Genomic DNA, 10,686 nt, shown 5'->3' with positions numbered 1-10,686 from the left:
AATTTTGGGGGGTACTGAGATTTTTTTAATTTTAACATACCCCCCTACTTATAGACATAAAAATGATTTTTTTTTGTAACATCTTTTTTTTACTTTCCATTCATATCTTAAATTTTTCTAAAGGTGTTGCGACCATGCCAAATTTCTTTCAACTCAATAACTTACATCGGTCACAAGCACGTTTTAACGTTCGCATATTGTTGCTTCTACCTTTTTCTCAACCTTTGCTATGTTGACGTGTATTATTTTTGATATGATGGTCACAAATAAAAACAACTCAACTGAACTGACGAATTCAAGTACGTTTTAACGTTCGCGTTTTGTTGCTTCTACCTTTGCTATGTTGACGTGTATTGTTTTTGATATGATGGTCAGTCACAAATAAAAGCAATTTAACTGACATGACAAATTTTCATTTAATTGTTCAAACATTTTATTTCTATTTTTTTTTCTGCACGATTTCAACGTTTAGCGACGTTAAAACGATGTAAAAACGGCAATGATAAATAGGCTACGGTACCCAATAATTTTTAAAAAAAATTTCAAAAAATCTCCAAATAGGGAACTCTCCGAAAAAGGCTGTCTCCGAATAGGGAACTCTCCGAATCGGACTCGCCGAATAGTAGCAGACCCTTAAAATCTAGGTGTTGTGTTTTCCATTTGAATGTGCCAAAAGATTTTCAATCCCATGGGGGACTTTAAATAATTTACATTCTTTGCAATTACATGTTTACCAAGCTTTGACACTGTACTTTGCAGTATATAATAATTGACTAAATCTCTGTTTGTCTGTCGGTAACTGTTTTGAATTAATGGTACATAAATGTGAGAATATCTGATTTTTTTCAGGTTGAAATATTAGCTAATTATATTAAAACTGGAAGAGTTTTTAAACATTAACATGATGCTCTAAATTGAATATCAAGTGTTTGTTCTGTTATATGGAGACATACAAATAATGCTGTTATTAATTTAACAGTTCCTCTTCTTATTTAGTCTTTATCATCTAGTGAAGCAATGCAGTTAGGTATATGCCTTAAACCTAGGTAAAATGGTAGGTTATTTCTGCCATTTGGCAAATATAACCTACCATCATTTTTCAACTTATAATATATTTCAACTTAAAATAATGATTGTTTAGATGCGATTAAACTTTGGACATTGTTTCTTAATGCTATTCTTTTTCCTTTTTTTGACAGTCAGCAGTACGGTAGTGTTTTGAGTGGACTAATTATAATTAGCCCACATAAGCAATTGACAAAATGATGTATGCTGAGCACGGGATTCCGATGTCTATTGACATCACATCTGTTTGCAATAAATCAACTCCTAGTGGAGCTTCCCACCCATCGTCTTTATCTCATATGTCTGAAAAGCATCCAAAGAAGATGATGGAAGCATTTAATGTCCTCAGAAAACGTCAAGAATTATGGGATGTGGTGCTGGTGGTTGGCAACACTAAACTTTTTGCTCATAGAGTTGTTCTTGCTGCAGCATCTCCATATTTCCATGTAAGTTGGTGACAGTCTTGTAGTGTTGATAAAAGATATTTGAACATGCTGTGTGTGAAATATAGTAGCTCAGTATTTTTGCACAAAAAGTCATTTTAGTGATTTGGTATCTTTAAGAAAGTATTTGTTGACTAAGCTCAAAGTAGCTACACTTTTCTGTAAAATATCCTCCATTTTTACCAGACAAATTACTATTTTTGAAACGATAATATTCCTTATTTCAGTGAGAACAAATTCTTATTTTCTTGCTGAAATAAGCAAGAAAATAAGAATTTGTTTGCTGAATTTAAGAATTTTCTTGCTAAAATTCTTGTAGGCAATGTTCACTGTGGAATTGGCTGAGATTAATCAGACAGAAATATCAATTCGTGACATCGAGGAAAGAGCAATGGAATTGTTGGTCGATTTTGCTTATACATCCCACATAACTGTGGAAGAAAGCAATGTGCAGTCACTGTTACCTGCGGCCTGTTTGTTACAAATGGCAGAAATACAAGGTAATTTATATAGCATATTAGTTTAGAAAAGTAAAGGGTAAAAAGGCAATTAATGTAAAATATTTTTCTCATCAAATTCTGCAAATATGTAGCCTACTGTTTGTATTAGCAATTTTTGCAGTTTAGTATGCTAATTAGTATGCACTATGCAGTTTAGTATGCTAAAGCAATTTTGGTAGAAGCTCCAAATGTTCATAATTCATGCTCACAAATATGAGAGAAATTTGGGTTTTGTGTTTATTCTAGAATAGATCAAATTTGCTTGCACACTTCTTTTTATGCCCTGCCACTACCATCAGTTTCATGAATCATGATGAAAGTGATTGTTCATAAATTAAATTGATTTTGGTGGTGATGTAATTTGTGGAAGTTGCTAAATTATGTGGTTTATTTTCTTATTCAGAAATATGCAGCGAATTTTTAAAAAGACAATTAGACCCTACCAATTGCCTTGGCATCAGAGCATTTGCTGATACACATGCATGCAGGGAATTACTCACAGTTGCTGACAAGTTTACGCAAGCCAACTTCCAAGAGGTACCACCAACCTTTGATTTTTACTTAGCCTTTAGCTTCTGTTTGGTTTGGTTTTGAATCTTTATCCTCGGACTGACAAAGCCTTGATAGGTTATTCCTAGTAGTTTCGCATGGGTACGTGTAGAGACTCTTGACGCATGGGCGGTTACCGAGATTGGCAGAGTGAAGTTTTCCGATTGTTGAAGTGTTGTTGTCGGGGAATTATTCCATTCACTAGGTGCCGCTGAATGGAGAGCAGTCCTGAAATGCGTTGCTCAAGCGCACACCCCCAGAGTCGAACCAGTGCCGCGTGATCTTGAGCCGGGCGCGTAACCACTGAGCTAACGGGACTACAGTACAATGCACATCCCAATTTAGGTATCAGTTGTCACATTGTCGAGCTTACATCCAGGAATTAAACTCCTAGTTTACAAAACATTGTGCTTAATCCTGATATAGGCTACTCACTCAATGTTACTTTTCAATTAGCTAAGCATGACATTTGGCCCTACCCTCAGCTGCTAATTTTGCATTTCGAATTCGTACTTCTACATTATAAAACTTGTGTCAAACGGTTCAAACTACGTACGAAACTATGCATCGCTGTGTGAAACGATTAAAGGTCATGAAATAATGTACCGGTAGTTTAAAATTTGATTCCTACTAGGTAAAAGAAAGCGAAGAGTTTAGATTGTTGCCAGTAGAGCAGCTCATTGAAATAATAAGTTCTGACGACTTGAACGTGCGCTCAGAGGAACATGTCTACAAAGCTGCTGTCACCTGGATGAAACACGATTTGAACGAGAGACGGCCTCTCTTGCCAAAGGTAGTCCATGACATGATAAAGATTTATATTTTTGTAATTTATCCATTGCAGGGCAAAAAGTAGGCAAACCTTTCATTTTTGATATGCATTTCCTCTCACAATTAAAATCATGCACTGCATTTTTTACTTGGTAAGATAGGGACCTAAAAGCTTAGGATCGAAATTGCTCTTGCTATTTTTTTTCAACACTCGTTGCACATGTTGACGACATGATTCAGTAGATGGAACTATACACATAAGAGTTGTTTTTTTTACAAATAGCGTATTTGATTTCAGCAGGTTTCAGTCACTAGAAACATTGATTTTCTTGTAGTTTCAATGTTCCAATGCCAAAAGCTCCAGAAACTTCGACTTTCCGTGACTGGATGCGGCGCTTTTCATAGGACACTGAAGGATGGAACATACTTATGTTGCCTGTCGACATTGTGTTGTTTAAATTACGCAAAGCTACGTTTACGCGACGAAAACTCGATCACATGTCGTATAAATCGTCCAGGTTTTGCAACATGTTCGTTTGCCTCTCCTCACTCCAAAGTTTCTTGTCGGCGTGGTCAGCGTTGATCCTTTCATTCACTCCGACGAGCAGTGCAGGGATTTAGTTGATGAAGCAAAGAACTACATGCTCCTGCCCCAGGAGCGCCCTCTGATGCAAGGGCCAAGAACAAGGCCAAGACGCCCCATCACAAGAGAGGTCCTGTTCGCTGTTGGAGGTTAGTTTTTTTGCTTCATTCTCATGTAAAATTGAAGCAGAAACAGTTGTAGTCGTTTTGGTACAATGAGCCATGTTGAAAATTTCATTTTATTTTTTCAAATAGGTATAAAAATAACATGTCAAATGTGGCCTTCTATAGTGAAGTGATAGTCAGTTTTTTCATTTTGTTGCGTGGCCATTGGTGAAAGCCCCTGCAGGACACTTATCGAGAGCACACACTTTTGTCTTGGTAAAACGCTCAATGACATCCTTGAACATGAAGGTTCGGCTTGGCTTTCCCGTCGCATTTGCACCTCTTTGTCAATGTACAATTCCGCGTTTTTTCCTCAGAGATTGGCTAATTTTGTTTCGAAGGCACGGGAAAACTTTAGCAATTGCGTGTTGTGTGCTTGTTGATTTTGTGTGGTTTAGTTTGATTTTAAACCAAATTTTATAAAAATAAATAAGTTACATACCATTTTTATTGTAGTTAAAAACTTTGTTTTTTTGACGTTAGTTAGTGCGAACTTTCAATTTATTTTTAGCTACTTTTAGGCCTATTTTAAAGTGTAAATGATAGAGCTACTTTTTAGTGGCAGTTGAAGAGGAAATGTAAAAATGTCTGCAACAAGCCTTTCTGTGATAAAAAGTTTTACAGTTGGCAATTGTTTTACAAACGAGTTTACTTTTGACTGCCAAATGTTTTGGCGCATGGTATGGTTTCAGTGCAATTTTGATTACGTCGCTTTCTTCAACACACAACAGGCTGGTGCAGTGGTGACGCGATCAGCTCCGTGGAAAGATACTGCCCTGAAAACCGCGAGTGGCGCTTGGTGGCGCCAATGAGCAAGCGTCGTTGCGGCGTCGGTGTTTCGGTGCTGGATGATCTCTTGTACGCTGTTGGCGGCCACGATGGCACTTCCTACCTAAACAGCGTTGAGAGGTAGATGCTACCATACCATTCTCCTTGAAATAGATTGCCGCTTTTGTTTATAGATGTCCTGCTGATTCTTCTTTGTTTTCTTATATTCTTGGTCCGTTATTGAACTTTTTGCATGTTTACTCGCAATACAATGAGAGATTTCTAGATACATAGTCAGTCAGTCTTCAGAATCGGTATCCACGATGCATAAACTTTACCATTTGGTGCAACCTATAATATTTGTTTGACTACCTTCCAAAATCACATCATGAGAAGCATGACCAACAAAAGGTTACTTGATCATACGAAAATAGAAGATCTTCTAACTTTGACAAAACTCGGAATGGCCCGATTCGGTGAGTCCGATTCGGTGAGTGCGATTCGGTGAGTCCGATCCCTTAACGGGGGATTTTTTCAATTTTTTTTTTTAATTATCGGGTACCGTGGCCTAATTATCATTGCCGTTTTAGGGTTAAGGGTTAGGAGTTAGGGTTAGAGGTTAGGAACTCACCGAATCAGACTCACCGAATCGGACTCACCGAATAGTAGCAGACCCGACAAAACTACATCCAATTGCAGCAATAATAAAATCAAAAGTTTTAAAACTGTTCGGCCACACTAAAAGATCACAATTCGGAATCAGCAAAGTTTGCACAGAAGGAAAAGTATAACGAAAAAGAAAACGTGGCAGACAACCAAAACGATGGCAAGACAACATTCAATTATGGACCGGACTCAACTTGACGACACTGGGCGAGTTGGCTCAAAATCGCCACTCCTGGAAGCAAATAAGCCATGTCGATGCGCAATCTGCCGCAGGCGCAGATGACGACTGATGATGATAATATTTGTTATTTTTTCTCTTTACTGCTGGCTTTATGGAACTCCTTTTCACTAACAGTTTTTATATAAAGTTATCAGTTTAATGTGTGCGAGTGTTCCTACCCACGCCTTCTCTATTGTACGACCGTAGATGCGTCACCGTATAATGATTTAGATGTGCCAGAGTTTCATCTTTTTACATTTCCTTTGCTGAGATGAGCCGTTTCACTGCAGCAATTGATTACTTTTACAATTACGTACAGTGGCTTGTTTCAGCCAGAAGAACAGAAGTGGGCACCCGCAGCTACAATAATCATTATTCATTTATAACATTTGTTTTCATTTAATAAACGAACCTAGCCCAAAATGCAGAAAGTCAATTCATGTTTAAAAAAATCCAAACACAATGGAGTTTCAGCACTTAAGATGGAAACAGGTTACGTTGAAAATGTTTAACATAAACCCTAAGTTTTGTATCTGCATTGTCGTCTGCATCCGTTTTATTCACATTGACCAAGCGTCCCAACCTTTTGTGCCCCCTAACTTTGTTTCTGTTTAAGATATGACCCCCAAACAAACCAATGGTCTAGTGATGTCACACCCACCAGCACATGCAGGACCAGCGTCGGAGTGGCAGTCCTGGACGGGTCTTTGTATGCTGTGGGTGGCCAGGATGGGATGTCCTGCCTGGATATTGTTGAAAAGTTAGTTTCTTACTGGATGATTATATTGTAACCCAGACAGCAAATCAATCGATTGTTTTTGTATTGATTCGACGTTTGCAGATGTAAAAAACGATTGAATTACTGTCTGGGAATTAGTATCACTTTGCGTTGTGTACGTTTTTAGCAAACTTGGTACCAAAGCTCAGTGAATCTATTCTGTAGGACCAAGTTACTCCAAAAAATCACTTAATTGTGTGTTTGTGAATAGTTATGATAACGAGTAGATGATGCTATTTTGTCATATTAATATTAATTTTATGAACTTGCGAAATTTGTCATCCAGCATTGCTTACGTACGGTTTTCTCCAAAAACTCTTAACTGTTTTTGCTAAGTGTCGTAGGAATACCATGAGTATTTCTTTGTTTAAAAGTTAGTAAAACAACCAAAGTAAACATTGAATAACTTCCAAATTTGCAAAGTGTTAACAGCTGTGAGTCCAACTGCAGTCTGATGACGTATGTTGTTGTTTTTTGTTCTCGAGCATGAATAAAGTAAAATACCCTTCCGCAATCTGCTCTGCAGGTACAGTCCAAAGCTGAACAAATGGAGCAAAGTCTGCTCCATGAGCATCAAGCGTCTTGGAGTCGGAGTAGCAGTGCTAGGAGGATACCTCTACGCCGTTGGAGGATCGGATGGACAGACCCCATGGAACTTGGTGGAGCGCTATGATCCGAAAGAGAACAGGTGGACAGAGGTTGCTCCAATGAACACACGGCGCAAACATCTCGGATGTGCGGTGTACCGGGTATGGGATTCGATTGTCTTGTTGATTTTATGCATTAACTAATATATAGTTAGTACAATAATAGAGAGGATGATTGAGTTTTTTATGCGTATCACTTACTTTACTTTGTTTTGCACCATCAGTAGCCTGGTAGACTTACCGATACTGCTTCTTCCTTCATAAGTACTGAATTTGTATCCACGTATTCATTCATGGCCCTACCTATGATGTATTCATTCATGGCCCTACCCCGACAGCAAATCTATGGCTCTGTGCAGAACAGCAATCAGTCATTTCTACAATGATTTAACGTCTGCAGACGTAAATTAATGTAAAAAAAATTACTGATTTGTTGTCTGGGTAATAGCCATCTCAAAATTTATAGTCGCCCGAAAGGCGATCATCAACTGGTTGGAACTAGTTGTAACAGTGATTTCCATTCAGGATATGCTCTACGCAGTGGGCGGCCGTGACGACACGACAGAGCTGAACAGCGTTGAGCGGTACAATCCTCACACCAACACTTGGAGCACTGTGGTCGCCATGATTTCACGCAGGAGTGGAGTAAGTACAGTACACACACACATAGGACGATTTACTTTTTGATATGTTAAACGTTATGGCAATCTTTTCAATAAAAACGGCTCACCGGTTTAAAGTATATTGCGTCTTCAACTGTGCAGCTATAGAACAATTGGGTATTTTTCTGAAGCCAAAACTTTGTCTTAGAAATACATTTATATAAGCGTATTTTAAGCAAACGCGAGCATTGGAAGGGTTTCGGTCAGTGGATTGGGATGTTTGTTTTAGAGCAGTGGTTCTCAACTTTTTTTCTTTCGTGGCCCATTTTCGTTGCACAAAAATTCTTATGGCCCATTAATTGTTTATGCAAGAAAAAAACTGCAAAACAGGTTTAAAAACAAAAAAACAGCAGAAAGTATTTGAAAACAGATTATACCGTGCATCAATGAGATACTTGCTCCTGAACGTTATTGACCAACTTGTAGTTACAGTGGTTCTCAACATTAACGCCGTATTCCTTTGAAAGACACAACTATTGTCAATTTCTCCCCACAATAATTCACAAAAAAATACTAAAAACAGTTCTGCAGAAGTTTCAGTAGGCTACCGCTTTCAGTTAGGCTATGACTTGATGGTAATCACAAAGTGGTCTATTACATCATTAAGCGTTGTAAATACTCGATGTTGATCTAAAACTATGTGCTCAGTCATAAATAAATTAACCATTTCAATAGATTATTTAGATAAATTTACCTTTCATTTACGTTTCTTCCCGATTCGTTTCAACACGATTATTCTTCCCTTTAAGTTAAAAGTTTCTCCTTACGGAGCCAAGTGGTTCACTATAAGAACCACACTGTTGTAGTTACGGTACTTAAAATCAACGTTCGTATATTATGTAACAGATGGCATTGATTACATCACGCCATCAAAATTATTATTTCAATAATTAGAATGAAAATTACCATTCTGCAGCAAATTACAGCAGCACCATTCATTGTTGCTACAATCAAAATAACTAAACAAAACTCACAAGTATAAAATTAACTATAGTAACACAAATGGAACTAAACTTTTCACTAACTCTGGCAAATTTTTAAATAGGTCTGTGGCCCAACTCAAAATTTTCCAATGGCCCACCGGTTGAGAACCGCTGTTTTAGAGCTTAATGGCTTTTCTCAGTTCTACAAAGCAACAGACCGGCTGTTCACGTTCAGTGTTCATTCGTAAACTTTGACCACGCTGTGATGAGTAGCCTACAGCGCTGTACTGATGTGACTTATTAGGCTGAAACAGCTATCTGCCGCTTGATTATGATTCTCACCACATTCAACTGCCCCAGTCGTCTTGACTCAAAATTCAACAAATGTTGCAGCTGGAAAATCTGTCCTTTTTATGTAAAAAAAGGTTTTATTGTATCATCATTATGTGCCGTCTCCGAGCCGAAGGTTGGCTGTCAATTGCTTCCATACGTCCAGTTTACTGGATATCAATGTACAAAAGACTGATTTTGCTGTCTTCAGTTATCTTTTCGGATGCTTAACCAGGTTGGAGTAGCAGTTGTGAACGGGCAGCTGATGGCGGTTGGAGGATTTGATGGAACCAGTTACTTGAAGACCATTGAGATCTACACTCCGGAGTCGAACACCTGGAGGATGTACGATGGGATGCACTACAGGCGTCTAGGAGGAGGAGTTGGTGTCATCCGGCTCCCTCAAACTTGAAAAGACGTTTTCTTTGCAACTTCTGGTTAAAACAATGCAAAAGACACTTTTTTGCTGAAGAGGATCTCGTTGTGAGCAAATCTTATAAACTGTTTATTAGATGTTTTTTTGATGTTATTTTTGTGAATCTTTATAAGTTAGTTCGAAATCGCCGTTGGTATTTGTCACGATTTCTTTCTATCTCTTACCAGGAAAGAGACTTGGAAAGGTTCAATGACGTAGTTTAAAGGGATATTACCGAAAAGCAGTCAATCAAATGGTGGGATAGTTCTACTAATAAGATGATAAACGATTAGTAACAGGACAGTAACCGATAATAACATATAGCATAAGAATTCCACAATCAAAACAGCACGTTTGGTCAAGATACAAAGCAGCCCGTCGTGAGGCCTTGCACATTGATTGTGACAGTATTCAAAAAGTGATGTTTTTGAAAGCTGATTTCTGGTTTTTAATTCCTGGCAGTACATCACTCTGTACTGGAGACTGAAGGTTTCAAAAGACCGCTGTTGCTTGTGGAAATATATTGATGAGAATATTATCTTAACTCATTTAGCACTGAAACAACATTATGCCAATATGCACTGGGCTTTTGTTTATGATCCATCAATTTGAAAGAATCCGATCACACAAGTTATTTTGATGCCTTGAAAGTTAAAAATAGTACAATTATTCTAGGAATATTGTCTCCAGTTTATGACTAAAGAGCGCATAGACTCCCTTTTAGTCTGAAAACTGTCAAATGTAAGATAGTTAATAGACTTGTTTTTTCTTGGCATTGCAGACAAAGGAAAAATAAAAATGTTTTTTCTGTAGTCCAATCAAACCACCAAGTTTCCAAATGGGAAAGTTTTGATTTCGCGTCCACAATTTTATATTGTGATTTTACATTATTGTTGTATCTACAGTATCTCACTAACTGTTGCTGAACACTCGTTCATAAAAGCCAGACTTTAAAATCTGCAAACTTTAATCAAGTCGTAATTGTGTCGTTTATCACCAATGCTTGGAAACATTCACAACCTACCAGTTTTTCAGAATAGTTGTCGTTGACTTGTTCATTGTGAAGGAGCATCTCCATGTTCTTATTTGGTTAATGCCAGCATAAAATTTCTTGTTTGGGTTGATATTCTACTTAGAATTACACAAAGTCTGCCTATCGTGGTTCTATTAGTACGAGTGTCATTTTATAGGTAGAATGGTCA

At 37.7% G+C, this 10,686-nt stretch overlaps 1 protein-coding gene across 1 annotated transcript; it reads left to right on the top strand.

Annotated features, from left to right (window-relative positions):
- Window positions 1–1,207: 1,207 nt before the first annotated feature.
- LOC145787395 (kelch-like protein 20) lies at window positions 1,208–9,958 on the top strand. The gene is made up of 10 exons (XM_082599132.1): window positions 1,208–1,511; window positions 1,828–2,008; window positions 2,412–2,545; window positions 3,192–3,350; window positions 3,847–4,060; window positions 4,807–4,984; window positions 6,346–6,489; window positions 7,034–7,256; window positions 7,680–7,799; window positions 9,305–9,958. The coding sequence occupies exons 1-10, from the start codon at window positions 1,263–1,265 to the stop codon at window positions 9,479–9,481; spliced, it is 1,779 nt and encodes a 592-aa protein (XP_082455258.1). The 5' UTR covers window positions 1,208–1,262; the 3' UTR covers window positions 9,482–9,958.
- The last annotated feature ends 728 nt before the right edge of the window (window positions 9,959–10,686 follow it).

The sequence above is a fragment of the Aplidium turbinatum genome, chromosome 18 (genome assembly GCF_918807975.1).
Source record: "Aplidium turbinatum chromosome 18, kaAplTurb1.1, whole genome shotgun sequence".
In the NCBI taxonomy this organism is placed as follows: domain Eukaryota; kingdom Metazoa; phylum Chordata; class Ascidiacea; order Aplousobranchia; family Polyclinidae; genus Aplidium; species Aplidium turbinatum.
Note: the sequence above shows the minus strand (reverse complement) of the source record. Positions and strands in the feature narration are given on the sequence as shown.